We start from the raw sequence: 26,428 nt of genomic DNA, 5'->3' as shown, positions 1-26,428 counted from the left end.
AGAGCAGAAGAGAACATACATTTCTTTCAGTCTTCCTCCAAGGCTTGGACTCAGCCCAATCTCACATGGCAGAGAATTCTACAGCTGGGGTCCAGCCACTGAAAAATACCCTATTTCTAGTGCCCTCTACTCTGAACCCAGGCCTATCCAACTGCAATGGTTTTCAGGATGGAAGGGAGAGGGTAAGAAGTTTTCCAAGATATGGAGGTCTAATCCCCTTACAAATCAGAACCATGAATTTTAAAGCAGTTCTAGAGAGAACTGGGAGCCAAGTGAGTTTGCCAATCAGAGGTGTGAAGTGATCACACCGGGCTTTTTTTTTTTTTTTTTTTTTTTTTTTTTTTTTTTAAACTAGCAAGACGTGGTGACTAGCCTTTTTACATCAGTTGCGTCCAACTCCAGATAAAGTGAGTTATGGCAGTCCAACCTGGAGATGATGAAAATATGGGTTCTTACCTGAGCAGTGTTGGTCATGTGCCATGCTAAAGTATTTTTCACCATCTTAGCAGTGGCTCAAAGCTAAGCTACCTTCGATATTACAATCTCTGGCCTCCATACCTAGAGTAGATTGATGGTCATGGTGGGTGGACAGACTTGGGTCACCCCCCCACCCCCGCATAAGTCTCAAAGTTTTAACTCTCTTCCAATCAGGGTTCAGCCCAGGACATGGATAGAGAGGCAACAGAATCAGACTCTCACCAACACAATCATCAGAATCCCTCCGTGGTTTTATAACTGGGGCAAACATCCTATAGTCCAGTATCTTACTGTATGTAACTGCTACACTGTCTCCACTTGCAGAATTCTGAAGTGGTGCACTGAGAATTCTAGGTTCCAGAGACATTGTTGTACAGAGCAAAAATGGGAAGCCAGTGGGGAAGAAAAGCATTTGGAGTTTATTTTAGTGTATTAAGATACACTCTATAATTAAACTGATTTTCAGTGCTGATATATATATATATATATATATATATATATATAAAAATAAAATCTGCCACCAGAATTTCTACTGCTCTTTTAGTCTTCAAAATTTTTACTTGGAAGAGAAGTGCAGATTGTAAAATGGGAATATATACCAGGGGTCGGCAACCTTTCAGAAATGGTGTGTGCCGAGTCTTCATTTATTCCCTCTAATTTAAGGTTTTGCATGCCAGCAATACATTTTAACGTTTTTAGAAGGCCTCTTTCTATAAGTCTATAATATATAACTAAACTATTGTTGTATGTAAAGTAAATAAAGTTTTTAAAGTGTTTAAGAAGCTTCATTTAAAATTAAATTAAACTGCAGAGCCCCACGGACCAGTGGCCAGGACCCGGGCAGTGTGTGAAAATCAGCTCGCGTGCCGCCTTCGGCAAGCGTGCCATAGGTTGCCTACCCCTGAGATAGACGATAAGAGAGCTGCCTGTGACTACATATATAATGGTGCTAATAGAGTTTTTCCTCCTCCAATTGGTCTGATTAATGTAATCTTTGTTTTATTAAAGATTTATTAATCTTTACTTTATATTCTATATTAAAGCCACAGTATTTTAAAGCACGCAATTTCCACACATGCATTCAGCACCACCAGACTTCCAAATCTCATGAAACATGCACCATACTTAGCTTTCCAGGGAAGCAACTGTAAAGAAACACTATTGCCCTTTATCAGCATATCCTGTAGTTGATAGTCTTTTTCCTTGTCAACACTACAGTAAGTCACTCACTAATCAAATATTGCTTCATATTATACCAGACATTAAGCAGAGGTCCCCATTGAATTCAGCAAGGAGTTTTGCCAAAACAAGAAGAGGTACTATAGGGGACCGTAGATTTAGGGTGTCTTTAGAGAAGACTCCTCAGGATGGCCTTTCCCTACTCTGTTTTGAGTCCCGTCATATATCAATTCCCCTACCAGTTTTCAGGTGTCACCCTCAGGTGATATTGACAAACTACTGCTTCAACTTTATTGCCTCAGTAACAACTGGCTCTTGGTCAGCTTGTTAAAAATCTGCATGCTCCTGAGTCAGCATTTCACCCCCATCCAACGGAGAGGACCGTTACACCATGTGACCTCCCCACTGTCTACAGGGAAGTTTTCTACTTTGGAAATTTATCTTATCTAGTCCATTGGCCTGACCACACTTTGTGCTCTTCCACAAGCACGGCTTTAGACACAGATTACAATGCCACTTCATTAAATTAGGACTGTGATTTATTAACCCAACGTTTGCTAAAAGTTATCTACTTCGCATACCAATTGTGCGTGGAGGAAACCTCTTCAATACCATCACTTTGTTTGCTTGTTATTTTGCAAAGTTGTAAAGGGGCAGAATTTCATATATAAACATTTTATAAACAATCCTTGAATGGTATGGTTTCGTTCTATCATGAACACCGTTCATTTATAAACAGACTTTAGCATTAAGGCCCAATTCAGCAAAGCAATATCTAAGTACATGCTTAAGTCCATTGAAGTCAGATTTAAGCACGCGCATAGGTACTTTGCTGGATCAGGGCCCTAAACAGCATTCCCTTCCCCCCCACCTACCCCCCCCCCACACACACACTCATTTCTTAAGCATTTTAAAGAGACCAAACACAAATAAAACATGGTATTAAGGTCAAAAATGAAAGGATAATGGCCAGTAAAAACACAAACGCTTACCTAGAGCATTTTTATTACTACTGACACACAGGCAGCTGCAGCCATTACCTGAGTATTAAAGGAAACACTTGGGAACCCTTTAGTCTTAATGGCTCAAGCCCTTCAGGTCTGAGTTGCTGCTCTAGGCCTGACACAGGCAAGGCTGCCATTGAAGTCAATGGACTCAGTGAGCACTTCAGGTTTGGGCCCTTCATTCCACAAATACCTTTGCATATGTTGAACTTCACTACCGTGAGCAGTCCCACTGAACCCCACCCCCCTCCAAAACTCCCCTACTCCAATGCATATGCAGTTCTCCCCACGGGGATTGGCGGGGGGGGCAGAGGGGAGGGACAAGCTACGTGTTTGTTAAGCATGTGCTTAATTCACAACTGGAAGGTGGTCATGAGGGTGCTAGAAGACACTACATGGAATGTCAGTGTAGCTGTGAAAGCCGTGGACCACCAAGAAAACAAGAACAGAGGACAATGCTGGACAGACAATAATAATGCTTATTTCCTCAATAGGTCTCCTCAATATTTTGATGTGTTTTATCCTCACAGCACCCGTGTAAGGTAGGGAAGGACTGTTATCCCCTTTTACACATGGGAAACTGAGGCACAGAGCGGCTAACTGATGTGCCCAATGTCACACCAGAGTAGGGAACTGAGCCCAGGTCTCCCATGTCCTAGCCACTGGCCCATACTGCCCTGCTGCAAGACAAAATAAGCAAAAAGGGATGGACAAACAGCCTTCTGAATCTGCAGCTAGACAGAAATATCTGCTTCTTCAGCCAAGGCATATACATCAAAGTATCAGTAAAAAGGTAGAAAGCTTCTGCAGAGACTCTTCAAGCTACATTTAAAAAAAGCTCACTTCCAGTACTGTATTACTACAGTATCATTATACAGTTCCGCTGAAGCCCTCTGATTAATTTCTGTATATTCGTTCTCTACTAGATTTATAAATCCAACTACTCCTATAAGGCCATGTGTAAAGTTAAAAGGAGGAGGAAAGAGTTAAGCAGATCCTTCATGCCCCACACTATAAATATACATAAGGAAGGCAAGAGTTTAAAAAGCAAATCACACTGTTGTCTCTGCTTTATTCCTGGATTGAGAGGTACAGCAAGCGTGTGACTTTTGTTTATACTTCTTCATTCCTCCTCTGACACAAATCACTAAATAAACCCAAGGGGAAATATGAAGGAATTCATCAATGTTCCTACCCAGATAGCAAGCTGGCTAATGGCTTCATCGATTGTTTTGCTTGACATCATATGGTACACTGGATGAAGAGGTCCATACAATGAACAGGAATGGAGACAGTGTTGGCAAAATGGCCTAATTCATTTTCAGCTTAGCAGAAATACCTGGTGACTCTCAAAAAGGGAGTCTATGAGTTTTCGAATCTCTTTTACTAGATCAAAATGTCATGCAGCAAACTTCAATATGGTCCCTATGTATAAAGACCCCCCAAAAATAATCTGTCTCTCCCTCATGCACATAGCGTACACTATTTTGTACAGCTCATTTTGAGGAAGAAAACATCAGGACTGCATTCTTCTGCTGGGCACTTCCAAGCAGTTATCAATTCAGCAGAAAGCACAATTGACAGGCAAATTAAAAATTGAAGATTAGGACTACAGAGTTATTTAGTAAATTAACTTGGCACTAATAGAGTGCAAATGAGATAAGCTGCTGTAGTTATCCATTCATAATGTAAATCCTGTGAGTACTTACCTGGCTCTACAGATAGACTGTGCACTCGAGTATCTATGAGAATGCGGCGCAAGAGGGGGTTTACATCTTTTGGAATTATGGCTATGAGAGAGACTACGGTGAGTGGGGGCCCCAAAATGTAATGCCTGGTAATTCAATGTACAATCACAGAAGTGGGAGGTTTGCAGGCCAAAACAGTCACCAAGGCCCAGATCCTCAAAGGGACTTGCAGTGCTTAATTCTTATTGATTTCAATGGGAGTTACGCACCTATACCCGCAAGGATCTCGACTCAGAACTCTAATTTTAGAGGAGACCGGGATGACTGGAAAACCTTGTACAAGACTCCCCAAGATCCAGAAAAAAAATTAGCTGAAGATGAAAATTCTATTTAACATTTAAAACTAGTTAGTTTAAAAAAAGAAAAGTCACATGGCTTGATAATATAAAATATGTACAAAGTCAGAGAGCCTGCAGAACTAGGCATTAACTGACTCGGCACGCAGATGAACTGCATGAGCTGGAAAACATTACTGCTTTTATTATACTACTATCCTGGATTTGCATAGGACAGGTATGACTAAAGTATGATCAAACCCCTATTAGCTTAGATTCACAGGTGCAATGGGCATTGAGACTATTTGTATATTTTAAACACAGCTGGCCATCTGGCACCTACGTGTAAATTCCTATATAGTTCTAGGTGATTAGCTGACAAGAAATGGTTTGCTGTTTTGATATCAGATCCGAGCAGTTCGCGTGCTACTCAAGTTGCCTTCAAAGGTGAATGAAATAAGCTCTGCATCAACACAAGCTAGTTATTAATTACATTTTGTAGCAACAGAACATTGTTTTCTTACAGTGCTAAGGGAACAAAAGCTCACCTTATCCCAATAACCACTGCTGCCATTCTCTGCCCTTCTCCCCCAATTCATTAGCCTTTCTGAATCAGTAAGGTAACTATGAGCAACGCCAGAGCTACGAGGAAGCTACATGCAACAGAGTAGGTAACTCACCTCCAAATACCCCTGGATGGGAAGGGGGTGTGGGTGTGTGTGTAAAATAGAAAGTTTACCCTTAGCCTGTTTGGTATACTTAATAAATTTCTAAGTGAGTGAAATAGAGGTCAAAACCGTAGCAATTCAAAGTAGCAGAGTGGAGGAGATCCTGGCCCCACTGAAATCATCTGCATTTGCCAGTGAATTCAGAGGGGCCAGGACTTCACCAGCTATATTTTATTTAAAAATGTGATAGACTGGACAATGTAATGGCCTTTAAAGGTGCTGGTTTGATAGTACTAGTAACTGCACTTTTCTTTATCCATAGAGGAGGTATGATATTAGCAGCAGTGCAAACGAGCACGCACGCACACACACACACACGAGTGTCCCACCAGTAAAAGTCTGAATCTTGTCTGGAAGGGCTGTCTTAAGTTGGAAATAGCAGTTAAAGTCTCCATACCCAGTCAGCTCTTGGCCTCTGTTGAGATTCCCAACCAGATGCAAAGATTGAGGGAGGACATTTGCTCACCGGAAAGTGAACCAAGAGTTCATAGATGAGACAAATCATCAAGATCGTAACAATTTCCTCACTACTCTCTTGTGGAAAGAATTTGAAAGAAAGACGGAGGAGAATTCCTGAACCGGCTTAACCAATCCCTTGAGCCATCGAGCCATCCACATATTTGATTAATAAAGATTAAATTATTATGAAGGTTTCAGAGAGTGCTACTTTAACTGGCTAACCTAGTGAGGACGGCTTTAAACTAGGTTCGAAGGGGGCAGGTGACCAAAGCCCACAGGTAAGTCAAGAACATGGAGACCTGGGAGAAGGTTCGGAATTTGGGTGGGAGCAGGAGCGGTTATAGCAGAGAAAAAAGGAGAGACAAGGCAGAATTGGCAGGGTGGGAAATCAAATCAGTATCTTAGAGGTCTGTATACTAATGCGAGAAGTATGGGGAATAAGCAGGAAGAACTTGAAATACTAATATATAAACACAACTGTGACATAGTTGGCATTACAGAGACCTGGTGGGATAACACACATGACTGGAATATTGGTATAGAAGGGTACAGCTTGCTCAGGAAGGACAGGCAGGGGAAAAAGGGAGGAGGTGTTGCCTTATATATTAAAAATGTATACACTTGGACTGAGGTTGAGATGGAAATAGGAGACAGACATGTTGAAAGTCTCTGGGTAAGGATAAAAGGGGTAAAAAACAAGGGTGATGTCATGGTAGGGGTCTACTACAGACCACCTAACCAGGAAGAAGAGGTGAGTAAGGCTTTTTTTAAACAACTACCAAAATCACCCAAAGCACAGGAATTGGTGGTGATGGGGGACTTCAACTACTCAGACATCTGTGGGGAAAATAACACACCAGAGCACAGATTATCCAACAAGCTCTGGGAATGTAGTGGAGACAATATTTTATTTCAGAAAGTGGAGAAAGCTACTAGGGGAAAAGCTGTTCTAGATTTGATCTTAACAAATAGGGAGAACTGGTTGAAATATGAAAGTGGAAGGCAGCTTGGGTGGAAGTGATCACGAAATGGTAGAGTTCATGGTTCTAAGGAATGGTAGGAGGGAGAACAGCAAACTAAAGACAATGGATTTCAAGAAGGCGACTTTCACAAACTGAGGGAGTTGGTAGGTAAAATCCCATGAGAAGCAAGCCTAAGGGGAAAAACAATTGAAGACAGTTGGCAGTTTTTCAAAGAGTCATTATTAAGAGCACAAGAGCAAACTATCCCACTGCGTAGGGAAGATGGGAAGTATGGCAAGAGACCAACCTGACAGAACCAGGAGATCTTCAATGATCTAAAAAAAACAAAAGAGTCCTACAAAAAGTGGAAACTAGATCAAATTACAAAGGATGAATATGAACAAATAACACAAGTATGTAGGGACAAAATGAGAAAGGCCAAGGCACAAAATGAGATCAAACTAGCTAGAGACAAAGGGCAACAAGAAAACATTCTACAAATACATTAGAAGCAAGAGGAAGATCAAGGACAGGGTAGGCCCGTTACTCAATGGGGGGGGCAAAAATAACAACAGAAAATGTGGAAATGGCAGAGGTGCTTAATGACTTCTTTGTTTTGGTTTTCACCAAGAAGGGTGGTGGTGATTGGATGTCTAACAGAGAATACCAGTGAGAATGAGGTAGGATCAGAAGAGGCTAAAATAGGGAAAGAACAAAGTTAAAAATTACTTAGGCCTGGTCCACACTAACCCCCCACTTCGGACTAAGGTACGCAAATTCAGCTACGTTAGTAACGTAGCTGAATTCGAAATACCTTAGTCCGAACTTACCGCGGGTCCAGACGCGGCAGGGAGGCTCCCCCGTCGATACCGCGTACTCCTCTCGCTGAGCTGGAGTACCGGCGTTGACGGCAAGCACTTCCGGGATCAATCCGGGATCGATTTATCGCGTCTAGACAAGGCGCGATAAATCGATCCCAGAAGATCCATCGCTTACATCCAGACCAGGAAGTAAGTATAGACGTACCCCAAGACAAATTAGAGGTCTTCAAGTCACCAGGACCTGATGAAATGCAACTAAAATACTCAAGGAGCTGATTGAGGAGATATCTGAGCCATTAGCAATTACACTGCTCTACAGCCAAAATGCTTCTGAAATAAATGTAGTCAAACTTTACTAATTCTGGGTTACTGAGAATGAAAATGATGCTTAAAATGGTTGATTGGCTCTAGTTTTCAAGGTATGCTATTGGGTCAGTATATACGACCCTTGACTTGGGAATGGCGGAGGATACGTGAGTTATAAAGGGAAGGGATCTCAATTTAAACCAGAAATGACTAAAATACATCTTTGACCGGATCTATGAATAAATCTATGACTGGGTGTGGACAGTACTTGCTTTTTAGGCAAAACAATGAATGATGCAATCTGAAGCTGGTATTGCGTCATACATGATATGAATTGCATCATGTTATTCCTACAAGTCATGGATGATGCAATCAAAGCTTACATCACTCTGCTGAACAAATTGCCCTATATCAGCTCTAGAAATCATACAGTGTCATGCTCTCTTATTTGTCAGTGTTTGATTTTGCAAAGGGACACATTTCTGTTTAGCCGAAGTGAGCAGAGATGCCTCGTACTTGTGTGAACAGTGCAGATAACTTCTGCTATGTTTGTGGTGAAGTGACTTTTGCATCACAAAAGCACAGTATAACCACTATGGTTAAGAAAGCCTATCACCTTTATTTTGGCTGCAAAATTGGAGATCAGGACAAGAGGTGGGCCCTACACATATGCTGCAACACTTGTGCAACAAATCTTCGCCGGTGGTTGAACAGGAAAAGGAAATCTATGCCTTTTGCAATGCCAATGATTTGGAGAGAGCCAACGGATCATACCAGCAATTGTTACTTCTGCATGGTGCCTCCAGTTGGGAAAGGTGTGTCAAAGAAGAAAAAGTGGACTGTGCATTAGCCAAACATTCCATCAGCTATACGCCCAGTACCCCACGGAGAAGGACTGCCGGTTCCTGATGCACCAGAATCATTCTCACTTGAGTCAGACGAGGAAGAGGATGAAACTTCTGGCCCTGAACATCAATGTCACAGGACCCACATTTTCTCTCATCCTCCTCCTCTGAACCACACCTCATAACACAAGGTGAACTGAATGACCTTGTCAGGGATTTGGAACTACCCAAGAGTAAGGCAGAGCTGTTGGGCTCCAGACAGTGGAATTCCAGCAGTGGAATCTCCTGGCAGGTGATGTTAGGGTTTCCATGTTCCGTGACCGTCAAAAGCATCTTGTCCCATTCTTCTTCATGGAAGGTGATCTTGTAGCCTGCAACAACATTGATGGTGTGATGGCAGCCCTCAACGTCGTTCACGATCCAGATGAGTGGAGACTGTCCATTGATTCATCGAAGACAAGTCTTAAAGCTGTTTTACTGCATAATGGCATTGTTTTGCCATCAATTCCAGTTGGTCATGCAGTCCAAATGAAGGAAACCTATGACACCATGAAACAACTTTTGAGGTGCATAAACTATGACCAACATCAGTGGCAGCTTTGTGGCGATTTGAAGGTTGTTGCTCTCTTGCTTGGTCTGCAGACTGGATACACAAAGTACTGCTGTTTTCTCTGCGAATGGGAGAGTCGTGCAAGAGATTCCCACTACATCAAGAAAGATTGGCCACTCCGACAGTCATTGGAGACCGGGAGGAAAAGTGTTCAGCATCCACCACTTGTTGAATCAAGGAAGATTTTGTTACCATCCTTACACATCAAGCTGGGTCTGATGAAGAACTCTGTCAAGGCCATTGACAAAACACAAGCAGCTTTCAAGTACCTCTGTGGAAAATTTCCAAGGTTAAGCGAAGCTAAGATAAAGGAAGGTGTCTTTGTTGGTCCTCAGATTCGTGAACTTCTTCGAGATGATGCATTTGACCATGCACTGCGTGGCAAGGAAAAGACGGCATGGAAAGCCTTCCAGTTAGTGGCAATAAATTTTCTTGGAAACAACAAGGCAGACAACTACAGGTTGTTGGTGGAAAACCTCCTCAAGGCATACAAAAGCCTTGGTCGCGACATGTCACTAAAGATACATTTTTTGCACTCTCATCTAGAGATTTTTCCACGGAACTGCGGAGCAGTGAGCGACGAGCACGGCGAGCAATTTCACCAGGACATTGCAACAATGGAGAAACGCCATCAGGGCAAATGGAGCCCATCAATGCTTGCAGACTATTGCTGGACAGTGACAAGAGATGCTCCATTTAATGAATACAAGAGACAAGACAAGAAGCACCGAGTAGACACTGAATAGGACTAAACTATGTACAGAATAGTTTTTTGCTTTTTGTTTCATAATAAATTTTATTTATATAACCCTTTTGCTGATTTTTAAAGTGTTACATAAACAGGACAGGTGAAATCATCATGTAAAGCAACCATAAACACATGAAAAGACCTAGGTTTACAATTTATGATTAAAACTCTACTATCTACACAATATAAATAGACATAAAATGTAAAAGCTTAAATATCTTAGAAACAGTAGCCAGTTGTTTTAATTGTCAAATTTGAATTCAGCACATCAAAATACATAATAAATAGTACATTTTATCTCTGAAGCAGACGACTTCTCAAAAATTGTAGACCAGTGTTATCTTTGAAAAGTCATGGAAGACGGGAGAGATTCCAGAAGACTGGAAAAGAGCAAATAGAGTGCCCATTTATAAAAAGGGAAATAAGGACAACCCAGGTAATTACAGACTAGTCAGCTTAACTTCTGTACCCGGAAAAATAATGGAGCAAATAATTAAGCAATCAATTTACAAACTTCTAGAATATAGTAAGCTGATAAGTCACAGTCAGCATAGATTTGTCAAGAACAAATCATGTCAAATGAACCTGATAGCTTTCTTTGACAGTGAAACAAGCCTTGTGGATGCTGGGGGAGACAGGGGTGCGCAAGGGGTAGATGTGGTACATCTTGACTTTAGTAAGGCTTTTCAGACTCACTCTCTCTCATGACCTTCTCATAAACAAACTAGTGAAATACAACCTAGATGGAGCTACTATAAGGTGGGTGCATAACTGGTTGGAAAACTGCTCCCAGGGAGTAGTTATCAGTAGTTCACAGTCATGCTGGAAGACAGGGCTGCCTAGAGGATTCAGGGGGCCTGGGGCAAAGCAATTTTGGGGGCCCCTTCCATAAAAAAAAGTTGTAATACTATAGAACACTATATTCTCGTGGGGGCCCCTGCGGCGCCCAGGGCAAATTGCCCCACTTGCCCCCCCCCGGACGGCCCTGCTGGAAGGGCATATTGAGTGGGGTCCTGCAGGGATCAGTTCTGGGTCTGGTTTGGTTCAATATCTTTGTCAATGAGTTAGATAATAGCATAGAGAGTACACTTATAAAGTTTGCGGACGATATCAAGCTGGGAGGAGATGCAAGTGCTTTGGAGGATAGGATTAAAATTCAAAATGATCTGGAGAAAGTGGCTGAAGTAAACAGAATTAAATTTAGTAAGGACAAATGCAAAGTACTCCACTAAGGAAGGAAGGAACAAGGAGTTGTACGGATACAAAATGGGAAATGACTGTCTAGGAAGGAGTACTGCGGAAAGGGATCGGAAGATCGTAGTGAACCACAAGCTAAATATGAGTCAATAGTTTAACACTGTTGCAAAAAAGCGAAGGTCATTCGGGGCTGTATTAGCAGGAGTGTTGTAAGCAAGACACAAGAAGTAATTCTTCCGCTCTAATCTGCTGATTAGGCCTCAACTGGAGTATTGTGTTCAGTTTTGGGTGCCACATTTCAGGAAAAATGTGGACAAATTGAAGGAAGTCCAGAGGGGAGAAGAAAAATGATAAAAGGTCTAGAAAACATGACCTATGAGGGAAGATGGGGAAAAAATGGATTTGTTTAGTATGGAGAAGAGAAGACTGAGAGGGGACATAACAGTTTCCAAGTACATAAAAGGTTGTTACAAGAAGGAAGGAGAAAATTGTTCTTGTTAACCTCTGAGGCTAGGACAAGAAACAATGGGCTTAATTTGCAGCAAGGCCAGTTTAGGTTGTATGTTAAGAAAAACTTCCTACGGGTTCCTTAATACTCTTTCTGCACTGCATGATGCCTCTGCAAGGTACAGACACCAGCTACAAACCTGGGGATGATGACAGCATGGCTAACCTGTTTCGGTTCTACATTCAAGCACCCTTGGGAACTTCTAGTGCTCACCTGCAAAGTCCACAGGGGCCAATTAGTGCACAGCACATATGCATGCTCTAGAAATCACACCCCGCTAGTCTGCATTGCTGCTCCATGTAGACAACCCTCACAATGGTAGTTTTCTACAGTTAATAGCCCGAAACCATGTAGTTCTGCTACTGTAGCTGTCGTGATTTGGGCAATAGCTGTTATAAGGGAGTAGTGGCCAAAAGCCCCTCTGCCTTCAGCTGGCCAAGAGATCTCTCTCCTTTCCATTATGCACCTCCTTGGAATGACAACAGCATGGATCGCATTCAGGCTTGCACCCAGGGCCCTGTACCTTGCAGAAGCTTCACATAATATAGACTATGGTTCTCTCTTGAAGAGGGCAGACTAGTAAGCATGTACAACACCTGTGCACAGTACTCTGTGTCTCACAGTTTAGCTTCAGGTGAAATGGAAAGTGCTGGGTACTCTCGGGATGGAACCCTTAGCGGTCATGGATTATATATATTTTAGAAGAAACTATTGACCCTCCTACTGTGCATAGTGTTTTCCTCAGGAGTTGTTGCAGCATTCTTTCAAACATCTTATATTGGTCATGGTTGGGGAGGGGATCATTATTAGACGGGGCATTACTATGATCTACTGTGGCAAGGCTTATGCTCTCTTCTGTAAGTGAGCAGTTGCCAGACTTCTGCTCTGCCCTCATGACACTTCACCGTTCATTCCAGAGAGGATGCTTGTTGGAGCCTGAAGCAGGGTGCCATCCGTGAGCTTTTTGTCTTTGAAGACACTTGGTTTCTGAGCAGGGTTGGCTGCTTCTGGAGTAACGTGTAAAGTTCCTCTCGCTGCTCGGATTTTTGAGAACACTGGATAGAAGCATTCTAACCTATCCAAGCTTGCTCAGGTACACCAGTGAGGGCAGCCGTGTAAGGCAGTTGCCCATGTGCACGTATGTCTGCGGGGGTGGGTGGGGTGGCAAGGGCCTATAACTGGTGTCCTCTTTACACGCGAGTCTTGTTCTACTGGCACTGGTTGACTTTTTTTCCCCAATCCCTTTTTTGAGGATACAAAAACCTTCATAAGAATTTGTTTTCATTGAACCTGTTTCATTTTTGTTGGGCAACAGATCTCTCACCAGAGAGCAGGATTTTCCCCTGACCAAACTCACTTTTTTTTTTTTTAAATATTAAATTGTCTGGACATTATCAAACTAAGAAATGTGACATTTTAAAATGAACCTCCCCCAAGCTGTCCAGCGTGCCCATCCAATGGGCAAAATCAAAAGGCTGACATGGAGGTAACCTACAATGACAAACATAAGCGTCCAATATGGTAGCTTATTCATGGCTTTTTGGTACTGCTTGATTAAGAGAACCTGCCCCATCACCTCCTCAGGATGCTAGGTTAAGGGCACCACTTATCTGAAGAGAATGTCTTTGCATTACTGAATTAGTACCTGATCCTAAATATGTGCTAAACACTTACAGCTCCCATTAAGTTCAGTAGCACTTAGGAATGCACACTACCCCTCAGGATCAGGCCAGCAGAATGCAGTTAACTGTTTCCAATGGAGTTACCTTGTTAATTACATCAGCTGCAACGTTGGCTCAGTCTTTCAAGTCCAATACCTGCTGTGGGTTGTATGGTTTCTCATGTTTACTAATCTTTGCTCAAATTACTCACAAGAAGAAACTCCACATTTAAAGGAGATAGTGGTGAGCAAAAGAATAGCTGAAGCCCCTGTGACATGGCATTTCTTCCTCACACTATTCCAAGACTGCTGCAGTTTTTCTTGCCAGAGTTGAAAGGTGTATTTTCTGATCTGGACCAATAACTTCCGGTGCATGTCTCACATTCATTAACTCTCCTTCTAAACATACTGGTGTATTTAGTTTGGAGGGTGATGGTTTGTGCATGGGGGAGGGGTTTATTCCAAAAACCATGCAGCACTTCCTTCAGCAGCCATTTGCTGAAGGGTTTCTAGAAATACTGGCCTCGCCCTCTAGGCTTCCTGAATCCATTTCCCACGTGGGTGTGTACTGCAGAGCACAAGCAAACCCATCTGTGCAGGGATGGGGCAATAGTGAAAAATATTCCCTTCTGGAAGTAGGCCTTACAGTCTCTGCCAGAGAGAGGGGGTGTGTTGACATACCAGGAATGTAGCTTTCAAGTGCTTAAGGACAAGATTAAGGCAAACTTATGTATTGATCCATACATAGTCTCATATTTTAACTACTGTCTAACTTGGAGGTTGTCTGTGTTCTTGATTGCTTAAGAGTCCACCTATCTTATCACATCTTGTACTCATTTATAGTTGCTTCCATTTCTGGCATTGTTCAAGAGACAGCAGTGTTTCAACGTAAATTAAAATCAATAAGAAGCAATTTCATTTGTTTTTAACTACGAGGAAGGGCTTTTTCAGTAAAACTCTCTACGTTCAACTAAGTCACTTAGTTCGTTCTAGCAAGCTAATTGCCAAACCCCATTAATTCTTTTACACACACACACGAATGTTTGTTTTCCAGTGCTCCTAACACCATGTCAAATATGATTGACAAACAGACATGGTTGCAGGTCAATGGGAAGTGAAGACCGTAAAGAATTTTTTTTCATGGCACTTACATGGGATTTTAAAACATGTTTTTAAAAAGGAAAATCATGGAAGTGTTTATGGAAAGGTGCCCCGTGGATAGCTCTTGACATACGAATTATACCATGGGTGCAAGCTTCCCTCACCAGTGTCCCTGCAGAATGTTGTCCAAGCATAACAGCCAGTGGTAAGAGGCTAGTCTAGGGCTCCAGGTGCATTCAGTCCTTAGTTGCTCTGCCAAGACTCTCAATCCACTTTAGACAATATGGACCAGCTCCTCAAAGGTCTCTTCTACCTCCCATTGATTTCAGGTACCTAAATACCTTTTAATGGTCTGGTCATATATGTCCACCTTACAAAATCCCATGTAAAAAGCAGTCATTCCATTGTCAATCACATCTTTTTCCACAGAGTCACTGAATTACCAGTAAGAACCAAGTGGCCTGGATCAAATTCAAATTGGTATTTAGACTGAGATAATCTTAATTTCCTGTCTGTTGCCTGGTTTAGAGTCTGGCTAATAGGTTAAATCATTAAAAAAAAAAAAAAAAAAAATCACAGAACTGGAAGGAACCTCAAGAGGTCATCTAGTCCAGCCCTCTGCCTCATGGCAGGATTAAGTATTATCTACACCATCCCTGACAGGTGTTTGTCCAACCTGCTCTTAAAAATCTCCAATGGAGATTCTACAACCTCCCTAGGCAACTCCTTATTCCTTCCCAAGTGGAGTACTTTGCATTTGTCTTTATTGAATTTCACCCTATTTACTTCAGAGCATTTCTCCAGATCATTTTGAAATTTAATCCTATCCTCCAAAGCACTTGCAACCCCTCCCAGTTTGGTATCATCCACAAACTTTACAAGTGTACTCTCTAGGCCATTACCTAATTCATTGACAAAGATATTGAACCAAACTAGACCCAGAACTGATCCCTACAGGGCCCCACTTGATATGCCCTTCCAGCATGACTGATTACTCCCCCAGAACAGTTTCCCAACCAGTAGCTTCATCTAGGTTGTATTTCCCTGGTTTGTTTATGAGAAGGTCATGAGAGATCCTGAAAAGCCTTACTAAAAATCAAGATATACCACATCTACTGCTCCTCCCGCCCCCCCATCCACAAGGTTTGTTTCACTGTCAAAGAAAGCTATCAGGTTGGTTTGACACGATTTGTTCTTGACAAATCCATGCTGACTAACTGATCACCTTATCTACACAAAGTTTTTTTCTTAAAAAAAAAAAAAAAAAAAAGAGTAAGACTGCATAACAATGGTCAATGGTGACTTGGGAGATTTCGGAGATGTTAAAGGCACACAGCATGGCTTACAATAAGGAGGTAGCTTTACAATGAGAAGCCAAATGAAGATGTTGCTCCACATTTCACTACACGTATAAAAAACCCTCCAATGGTTAACAACAAAAATTTAAAAAAGCCCAAACCATGCAGACAGGTTCTGTTGAAGGATCCCAGCTTTTTATGAAGACCCTAGATATTGGCAAACCAAAATAATGTAGACTTGGGATTTTTAAAAACAAAACCAAAAAAGACAGTTACTGTATTTTAATTTTATTAAAAGACATGCATCAGTTACTGTTATGTTCTGACCAAATTATGATTCTTTGTGAGAATCTCATTCAACAACTCACTGAAATTAACAAAATCCCTAGTTTGAATATGCAACATTTTTCAAGATAACCTTTTCCATCCCCCCCACTATGAAGACAATAGGGCAGAATCTCAGCTGGTGTAATTTGTCATTGCTCCTCTTGTTAAATGGAGCAATGACAATTTACATCAGCTGAGGATCTGCGCCATGTTAAGAAGAGAGACATTATATGATCACACATTCGCACCCATAGTTTACAAAGATAACAATGAATTTATTCACAATAAACAAAAGAGGAACACTTTACTATGCATCAACAATGTAGTAAGAAACAATTAAAAAAATCAGTTTCTGAAACTGCTGTCACTGAGCCCACACAGTTAACACTTACTTAAATAGCTAAAAATTCAGGAAGGTGTTGCTTTGAAATACAAACAGTTATACAGAAGCCACATAATCTGATGCAAAACCCTCAGGCACAGAAGAAAGGAAAAATAAACAACTAATTTTAGATCTTGAGTACTCTCATTAGTGATTCTCACCAATTAGAATATGATGCAACTGCTGTCAACAGGCAAATTTTAGGTATATTTTTAAAAAGTGTTTAGAACATTTATGCCTAAATTATTTTACTGTAAAAAGAATATTGAACATAATTAATTGACAAGTTTCAGAGTAACAGCCGTGTTAGTCTGTATCCGCAAAAAGAAGAACAGGAGTACTTGTGGCACCTTAGAGACTAACAAATTTATTAGAGCATAAGCTTTCGTGGACTACAGCCCACTTGCAATATGGAGATTCTGACCCATTGAACTAGTGCTCCGGCTCTCTCATGTCACTGGTTAAATGGATGCTGTGCTTGAAAGGTATTCCTGCACTGTGAAGCCCCAGTTTACAGGTTTGACGGTTATCCTTTCTAGTTTGCCTCTGTAGTAGATCCAGAATAAAAATTTAAAAAGCACCTAGAGTGATTTAGGAACCTTAATCCCACTGAAAGTCAGTGGGACTCGGAGCTTTTGACATTTCTACCCCTAGTTTTTCAGGTTAATGTAGATCCGCACCAAAGTTTTCAAAAGCAACAAGCAATTTTGGGTTCCTCAGTTTTCAGGTGAAGAAAACTTAAATGGGTCTGATTATCAGAATGTCAGAGATCAGCATTTGCTGGGGGGAAAAAATCAGCACCCACTACGGGGTCTCAAGTTGGACCCCCAACAATTGGGGCAAGCAAAAAAAGCCACTAGTCACTTTTGGAAAAATCTTGGCCATCTGAGACCACTTCTTTCTGATGTCTTTATTTTGGAACTCCGTATTAATGGTTGCAATACCTCTTTAAAATGGCCCTTTTGACATCCTAAGTCTAAGGAGCAGAAGCTAGCAAGAGTGTCTCTCCAATCATATAGGGCTGCGTTTAGAACGCTGTGCAGAATAGAGTACACAAAGCAGCAGTCTTTGGTGGCACTAAGTGAGCATCCTTGCTGAAGGCTCCGAGATCATTTAATGGGTCCAGTTCACCATTGCCTTGTACCGCACAATCACTGTCCCGTACTGCCACCAGTGCCAAGCGAGTAACACTGCAAAAATCAGTACAGAAGTGTTTTTACACAAACTTTGTAGTGGTACAGAAGACTACACAATGAAACTGACCTTTTTTGGACAGGGGTTGGGAGCGGGGTGGGGTGGGGTTCATGAGTTGTGCCTTCTTCAGTTTAAGTCCTTCTGCATTCTTTTTTAAGCCTCCTCTCTTCAGAGGAACACTAATGCTTTTTTTTTTTATTAAAAAAAAGGAGGTGGCACAGCCAGGAAGCAGAAATGCCAGTTTTAAGGCTTGAGAATGATGAAGGGCAATAATCCAATACTTAAGCGCTTTTCTATGGACACATTCTGAAGCACTGTTTTGATTAAAACACTGGTGCATTTTATCAGTCTCTTCCCCTCCAAAAGTGTGTGTGGGGGGAGAAATCCTGTACTACTGTCCATTTTGGTGAACAAAAGAGATCAGATAGCATTCCTCTTTTTCACTAGAATAAGCTGGCTGTCAGAAGAAGAGCTCTAAAAGCATTCCATCGAAAAGACAGGCATGCTTTTGAAACAGAAAAAAGAACCAACAGCTGCCACATGACCAAATAATGACCAATATTTTGCTCCCAAATACCAGTGCAGCTCCCCCTGGCTCCAGGTTTCATTCATCAAGTATCTGTGAGCACAGAAAAGGATATTCAAAGCAGTTTTGTTAAGCGAAGTAGCCAAGTCTCAAAAAAAAAAAAAAAAAAAAAAAATCTAGATTTTTCTTACAGAGGTTTCCATGCTATGAATGCAAAATCCCTCAAAGCAGCAACTGGCAGAGAATACATGTACTTGGGCATCACATCAACATTTACATACTCAAGAGCTGCAGCACCCCGTCTCCAGTGAGATTTCACCTGTCACCGCTGCTGGCAGGTGCGCACTGCAGCCAGGAGTTCTATAGAATGATCCAGCACTATCCAAATTACTTGATTCAGAACTCTAATACACCAGTTGCCAAACATATCTAAAATTTGTACAACGACATGAAAAAAACCCACCCGTTACCTGATTTTACTGTTAGCCTCCCAATAAACTGTGGCTAATTTAAATTGCTCTAAGCTGAACTTGTTCCGTAAAAATCAAAAATAAATCCTAGGCTGAGAGGAAAGCAGCAGCCATGCATCACGGTAATCGGTCTCTTCCTTTCCCCACACATTCCATATTTTTTTTCTTATGGGGATGAGGGGAAGGGCAGGAAGTGACTAAACAGGAAACGAGACAAAGGAATAGAAGCAGCCGCCATCTCATCCCTCACCTCAATGGCTTTGTTTAAATGCTCTCTCCCTCCTGTCACCTGTTAGCTTCTGGTGGGAAGGGTCATTTAGATTGTAACCTTGTCAGGGTAGGATTGTGTCTGCCTGTGTTTGTGCAGCAGCATCCAGCCCAACCCGACCACATTACAAAAACCCCTATCAGCTACCTACATGCTTCCCTCCCGCCCTCCCCTTTCTTTCATTGAAGGAATATCAATCTACAAGTGGAGAAACTAGGGCTTCCAACCAGAACAGCTGGTCTTCAATTGACCTTACCAGGTGGGCAATGTAACAGGCTCCCCTCATTAGTACAGAAATGCAGTCTGAGCAGGACACAATAATTTATAATTTTCCTCCTATACTTGGCCTCCCAAACATTCCCAGAGAGATGCAGATGTCAGTGTCAAGTGGAGTGACTCTCCGTTAAGTCAATGGAGTTACACCCAGGTCAGTATTATGTAAAGAAAATAAAGCCTGCAGATTTCCTCAGACAAAAAGTAAATGGCAGTTTGCTTGAGTTAAAAGTATGGCCCTTACTTTTTAAACCTGTGCACCTGAAGACATGGCTAAGTGCCTACTGGGATTTTAGGCACTTTTGAAAAAACCCACTAGGAGCCTAAATACCTTTTAAAAAATGGCTCTAGGGGTTCAGGATTCGGCTCCCTGACAGCAGAACAAATTGACTGAAATATTTAAGAGCACTGTATAATTAAGCCTTAAGAATGACTTCTTGCTGCCACGTGAGAGTATAAAGAATCACAATTCAGTCAGAAAGTAACAGCAACTATGATGTATGTTTTGTAATAAAATTAAAATACAGTAACTTAAAAGCAAACAGAAATTAGTCTCATTCTCTCATAATTCCTCATATTAAGGTTATATACTGGATAAAGTGCAATTTTATTACTATACCCTTAGGCTTCCAAGCACATCACGCCGCATGTTCGACTGGCTGCTAAAAAGCAGCCACCAAGAGATTAGCATTTGTTCCACAGATAGTTGAGATTAATAGTTTGAAACTTTTTTTTAATTTAACCATAAAACTCAACATTTAAATTAGAGCCAAACTTAACAATGCTTTCTTTCCAAAAGCTACCAGCATGTTAGTCCTTAAACGCTGATCAGAACAGGGATAGGATCTTCATCGTATTTTCTGTAACTGCACAGACAATGAAAACTATTCATGTTACTTTTTTTTAAATTAAGTGTAAGGCTTTAATTATGTATGTAAGGAAAGTGTTGGAGAAAAACACCCCAGGTGAAATTCTAGCCCTATTGAGAGTCACTGACTCATTACAAGTCAATGAATCCAGGATTTCAGCCCCACGCTGCTGACAGAAAGTTGACACTCCTAACAGAGGCCACATCATATTCCTGGACAGTGAGATTTCTTAGGAGATGCTGAACTGCATTGCTCCACCACCTTTTCAAGGAGAATAGAACGGACAGTGGGACTTGGACAAGTAGGTCCTGGCTGAGTTGTCAACAGCATCTCTCAGCAAGACAATCAGAAGCTACTGTACAGACTAGCTGATGAACAACACCAAGTCTCTATGCTAGATTATGCAAATCCTTTGTTAGTTCTGAGTAAAGGCTCCTCTTTTCCCAAAGTGTGATTGGTGCAAATAGCTTTCTGTTTTCTGTAACATAGTGAAGAGAAGGGGGGAGGGGGGGGAGAAGCACACACAGGATGCTACCTCACTTCTTCACCCTTAAAAAACAGAAGACCCAGAATAGGGCCTAATCCCACTAGGTGAAAACAATGAATGGCTCTATAGAACCTATAAATCTCAGACAAACAGAAAGTTGCTGCACCACCACTATGTTTCTCAGATATCCAGATTCTAGTCTAGCCTCTGAAAATGGATTACTCTCCCCAACCCCCTTTGAATTGACTGAACTCCCCTTCCCTCACCCCACCCCAAAAATATATCACACTTGCTGTAGCTGTTCATATACTCAGCTTCCAGCATCACTTAAAGATTTTACAAAGCTCTGTCCTGGCACTGTTAGCTGTGAATCAGTTTCCGTAAGTCTGCTAACAATATCAAAGATCTTCCTTATTTTTCTCTTCAGAAGCATACCAGCAATCTCAGCTCCCAGTGCACAGGAAAAAAGGAGAGAGGAGTATTTGACATTCTTTAGCAGCAAGGACTCCATTAGCCACTTCCTGGAACATAAAGCATATTTAAAAAGGCATTGAAAATAAGAGAATAATTAAAATGTAAGACGTGTCATCTTCATAAAAGCCATAGGACTAAATAAAGTCTTGGAGAGCCCTCTCCTGTACATTCCATATTTCTCTATGAAAGGGAAGTGCAGGAGTACACCTTGCTCTAGAAAATCTTGGATAAACAAAGCCAGTCTTATTCAGCCCCTTTAAAGATTTTGAAAGTGGCATTTGATTAGCTCAAAGGCACACGCTCCTTGGAAACAGACAAACAATACTAAAGATTTCTCCCTCCCCCCTAAAGAAATTATAGTCTTCATGCTTGCTGAGTGAAGAACTAAAAGCCACCAACATCATATCATGCCTTTAAAAAAAGTTGGAGGCTGATATATGCTAGGTCAATACTGAACTACATTTGTTAGCCAATTCAGTCATTTAGATTTTTTTTTTTTTAAATCCACCTTTTACATATTTCTCGTAGGAAAACAGAAACAAGTTTCTAGCTCCATAGATGCCAGGTACTATACTAGTCACAAAATGCAGAACACAAACATTCCTTACCTCAGGGAAGCAGATTATTAAGGATGCTATCGTATTATTAATATTTAGGCCTTTTCTTACTCATTGACACAATGAATTTAGCTGCATGAGTGAGCAGACCCCATAGCAACAATTGTTTTTACTTTATCTTAGTTTGATTTATTAACCATCGCAATTACCAGTGACAAGTTCACAGTTAAATGTACTGAAGTGCTAGTGCAGGAAGAACAAAAGCTCCCAATATATTTTCCTCATTGTTACGGATGGAGTAGAGAACAAGATATTTATACAAAGGTAAAAATTCATTACAAGTCTGTTAGAGGACTGCTAAAGGTGAAAGGGTTTATTTTCTAGATGACCTCATGCTTTATTTTACAATGTTAAATGGTCTGTTTTATGTTGCTTCACTAATGAAAGCGATTGGGGAAGGAGAGGGGGGAGAGACAAAGTAGCGATCTGTATCTCTTGTTTAAAGGCAGCTGGGAATAAACTTTTTTCTACATAAAAAACAAACATCTGCATTCGCTAAGCTTCTTAATTCAGGTTTTAAAAAAAAATTAAGTAGATTTTGTTTCAGATGCTAAATAGTTAATTTTTGGCAGGGATTCCCCATTAACACAATTTTGACAATTTGCCATTTGGTGTTGTCAACACTGATGTCCTGTTTTAGTCCCCTGAGGCGCTCGCTGCAGCCTTCCTGCCTCTGGCACTTCTCATGTACCGGGTCACAGTAGAGAAGGCTACAGTGTCCTTATTTGTCTTAATGTTCTAACTTGCCCAACCCACAACTGTGATCACTGTTTGGAAGAAAACCTACAATAATGAAATCAGCGAGGCCTAACATGGTAGCAGTGTCACGAACTACAGCCACAAAAGCCTTCATAAGAAAATATTTTGTTTTCCAAGCAAAACCCCGTGTTGAACAGCATCTGTAAGTATTATATAGCTATTTCTCAGTTACTAACATTGTTAAATCATTTAGCTATACACAGTACATGAACATGGGTATGCAAACACAGAGCATATATCTACATCAACCCATAATGTAAATATTATCTAGTTTTAACTCCATGGATATAAATCAGTTCTTCTTACCATATTGGAATATTAAACCTACATCAGAGCTTGTTTTCCTAAATTGTTCTTAGAGCCTGCTTTCTAGATGTAGTTACTGTATAATATACATCAGAACCAGAGAGAAGGCCCCACTCTCATTGAAGTGAAATAGAGAAGAAATTAATACAAAGAAGATAAATGTTTTTTCCTCAAGAGCTGCAGAATTTCAAACAGATGGAGGTTTTAACTCTCACTCTGGCTTTTTATTTTTGCTTGAAATCATTTTATCATCTGATAAGTTACTGGAGGTGATTGGCGTATACGGACTATTTGCTTGTGTCCTTGTGAGTATTTTAAAAGAGAACTGAAAGTTACTAGAAAGCTTCCAGAAAATGATTTTACTCTTCTCATGCATCCTGTAAGTGGTCCACAATACAAATTGCATCAGAAGGTCAGTGTCACAGCTTTTCAACTTTAATAGCTATGAAGACATAGGCTTAACTAACAAAATGAACAGAAAAGCAAGCAGCAAGGGCCTCCATTTGCTCACTTTTCTGGAATAAGAGATACCAAAGTACACTTTTAATATATGTATCTCCCCACTTAGTGGTACCTTTTTGGACTTGGTTATTTAAATAAAAACAATCACATCTGGCTGAAAATTTTGTAGCTACTAAAGTAACGAGTAACACTAAGCAAAAGAAGTTTTAAAAAAAATAGTTCTGCTCTACATACATCCACTTCGCCCCCCCCCCCCCACCACACACACACACACCAGCTTGTGCATTTGACAGCATTTTGTGCTCAGTCAATTTCATTATTTCCACTACTCCGCTACTTCCCTGCAACAAAGATTCTCATAAGACAGGAATGGGGAAAACAGGAAAAAACCCGAGATATTTTTAAAGGAATGTACAGAGAAAGAGAGAGATATACAACATTCTGGAGGGTGCTGGAAACTGGAATGTCCTATGTACAGTTGACAGTGCCCCTTTAAAACTGAAGGGTGCACAAATAAATTCTGGCAGAAATGGGTTTTGTAATTGTTTGGGTAGAGAAACTGGTCAACTTTAGACCTTGATCTCCCCAGCTGCGTTAGGGGAGATTGTGGCGACTGAAAGCCAGCAGATGTGCAGACAAGGGAAAGTTATGCTCACATACATTCTAGCTGGAGAGAAACTCAGGAGAAGTTCTGAGTAACTCATCAGAAGGGCCACGTCCATCCCGGAGCGTGCGTGCGTGTTTGGGGGGGCTTTCTGGAGAGGGGACGAACGCAGCCGGTGACAGACAGAAGCTCAGCAGCGCCTCTGTGGGTGCATCTGTCTGACTGCAGCTTTGGGAAATGGAATAGCAGACCCCTCCAAAGCCTCTGACATTTTAACTTTCCTTAACCATTACACACACAACACACCTACACACACAGCAAGCGTCCTCCTCTCCGCAGCCTCCTGGAGGATTTTGCTTTTGACCTGAGCGCACTAGGCTGGAGAGGACGTGTTAAGGCAACCTTGGGGTGGGAATCCACCCCTGCGCCTGGCAGTGATGCGGGAAGCACAGCCCAGCGCCCCCTGAGCACTGAGGCCAGACCCCCACCACCCACCCGCATCCCCACCCGCCGGGGGAAGTTTCCGCATCAGGCTCCGCTGTCTCCCTCCTTGCCCGGGCTAGGAGCAGAGGAACCAGAACAGCCGCCAGGGTTTGTGTGCTCAGCTCGCCCCGATGGACGGGCAAGCTCCGACCTTTGTCCCTCTGGCCCCGGTCCCCCCAGACCACATCCCCGGCCCCCAAGGTCAAGGGGACGGCGGCGGAACGCAGCCAAGCAGGCGCGGGGGGCGCAGGTGGGAGGCCCCGGGGGCGGCAGGACACAACTAAGTTTTGGGGGAGAGGATCGGGGTGCGGGGGCACCTGAGCCCGCCTAGCGGGAGCCTCCCCGGGGCGCGTCCGGGCCCCTGGAGCTGGGGCGCCCGGTGCCATTAGCGCCCCGCGGCGCAGCGCCCCGAGCTCCCCCAGCCGCCGGCTGCTGCTCCGCCGCGGGAAGCGCTGCGCCAAAGCCGAGCCCGCCGGAGGGAGGGAGCGAGCGAGCGGGCGGGCGCCCCGGGGTGCCCATCCCTCGCCACGGGCGCGCCCCGGGGCAAGGGGCCGCCGAGGGCCCGGAGTCGCTCGCCGCCCTTCCCCGGTGCTGTGGGGCATGCGGCTGCCGAGCGGGCAAAGCCCAGGAGGGGCGCAGGGAGGCGGCTGCGGGCAGGCAGCGGCGAGCCGGGGGCCAGGCTCGGGCAGCCACGATCCCGGGGGTAGGGGGCCTCTCCCGCAGCCGGTCCCGCTGCGAGCAGGGGCGCCAGGCGCCCGGGGAGAGGGGGAGAAGTTGGGCAAAGCGTAGCTGGGAAGCCGGGGCTGAGAACCGGCCCCCCTTCCCCAGGGAAAGCCCACCCCGAAGCGGAATAGGGGCAGGGGAGAGACCGGTCCTCCTCTCCCCGCGTTGAGTCTCGCACGCCCATGGCTGGGGGGGGGGGGGTCAATCAGCAACACCCCCCCACACACACACTTTCTCCGGCCCCCCGCCCCAGCACAGCCAGCCCCCCGGGGAGAGGCAGCAGCCACGCACCCTTGGGGACCCCCAGCCCCCCCACGGGCCAGGCGGTGCAGCAGAGCGCGCAAAGCAGGAGCCCTGTATTTTCAAACACCCCCCCCCCGCCCCGCGGCCGGCGCCACTCACCGGGGAAGCACACCACATACTGGAGCACGGAGCTGGTGATTTTCAAGAAAAAGATCCACCAACACGGTTGCAGTAGCCTCCGCATGTCCAAAGGCGCACATCGAAAGGGGGCGAGGAGGGGGCTGGAACTTGTGGAGAAGAAGTTGCCGCTTGTCCTCCCCCTTTCCCCAGCCACCCACCCCCCCAAAAAAAACAGCCAGCCAACCAGACCAACCCCGCCCCACGTCCCCGGGTCACCCGCCCCGGCCGGGGGCAAAGCGCGGGTGCTGGGGGGCCGGAGCAGCAGGTCCCGGACGCAGCAAGCGCCAGGCCCGGAGCAGCCCCGCGGCGGCTGGGTCGGCTCCCGGGGAGCGCTCAGAACTTCACTCCCCGAGCGGCGGCGGCGGCGGCCGGAGGAGAAGCGCCGTGGCGGGGCTGGAGCTGGGGCTCTCCCTCGCTCCTCATGCAGGCAGCCTCCGGGGCCAAGCCATGGCAGGGGCCGGGCGCAGGCTCTCAGTCCGTGCCCCGGGCAGCGGCGGCTCGGCGGCGGTCAGACGGCAGCCGGGCGCGCTCCATTCCTCCGGGCAGGAGGCACCATGTGAGCCCGGCGCCTGGCTCAGACTTTAAAGCGGAGTGAGGGAGAGAGGAGGCGGGGGCGCGCGGGGAAAAGGGGAGTCGGGCTTTTGCGCGCACCCGGGGCTCTTAAAGGGGCCGTGCACACATGGCCCCTGTCTCTCTCTGGCCTCCGGGTCCCTCCGCTGGAAAGCCAGGAGGCGTTTGCCGGTGAAAAATAGGCGTGTGTGTGAGCCAGCCTCTGTTCGGGCTGCGGGAGCATGTGTGTGCACACGCACACTTGTTGTGTGCGTAGACGGTATATACACACACACGTGTGTGTGT

At 43.7% G+C, this 26,428-nt stretch overlaps 1 protein-coding gene across 6 annotated transcripts in view; it reads right to left on the bottom strand.

Annotated features, from left to right (window-relative positions):
- The window catches only part of PTPRG (protein tyrosine phosphatase receptor type G), a 605,523-nt gene extending 579,442 nt beyond the window's left edge, over positions 1-26,081 (bottom strand). For 2 of the 6 annotated variants that reach the window (XM_054036350.1, XM_054036352.1), the window contains exon 1: positions 25,553-26,081. In XM_054036350.1, coding sequence (XP_053892325.1) covers positions 25,553-25,637 — 85 coding nt within the window. In that variant the 5' untranslated portion in view covers positions 25,638-26,081. The remainder of the gene's footprint in view (positions 1-25,552) is intronic. The other 4 variants (XM_054036347.1, XM_054036349.1, XM_054036348.1 and 1 more) reach the window with 2 other exon arrangements.
- Positions 26,082-26,428: the final 347 nt, after the last annotated feature.

This window comes from Malaclemys terrapin, chromosome 7, assembly GCF_027887155.1.
Source record: "Malaclemys terrapin pileata isolate rMalTer1 chromosome 7, rMalTer1.hap1, whole genome shotgun sequence".
Taxonomy (NCBI): domain Eukaryota; kingdom Metazoa; phylum Chordata; order Testudines; family Emydidae; genus Malaclemys; species Malaclemys terrapin.
The sequence above is the reverse complement of the archived record's forward strand: the minus strand, read 5'-3'. Positions and strand labels throughout refer to the sequence as shown.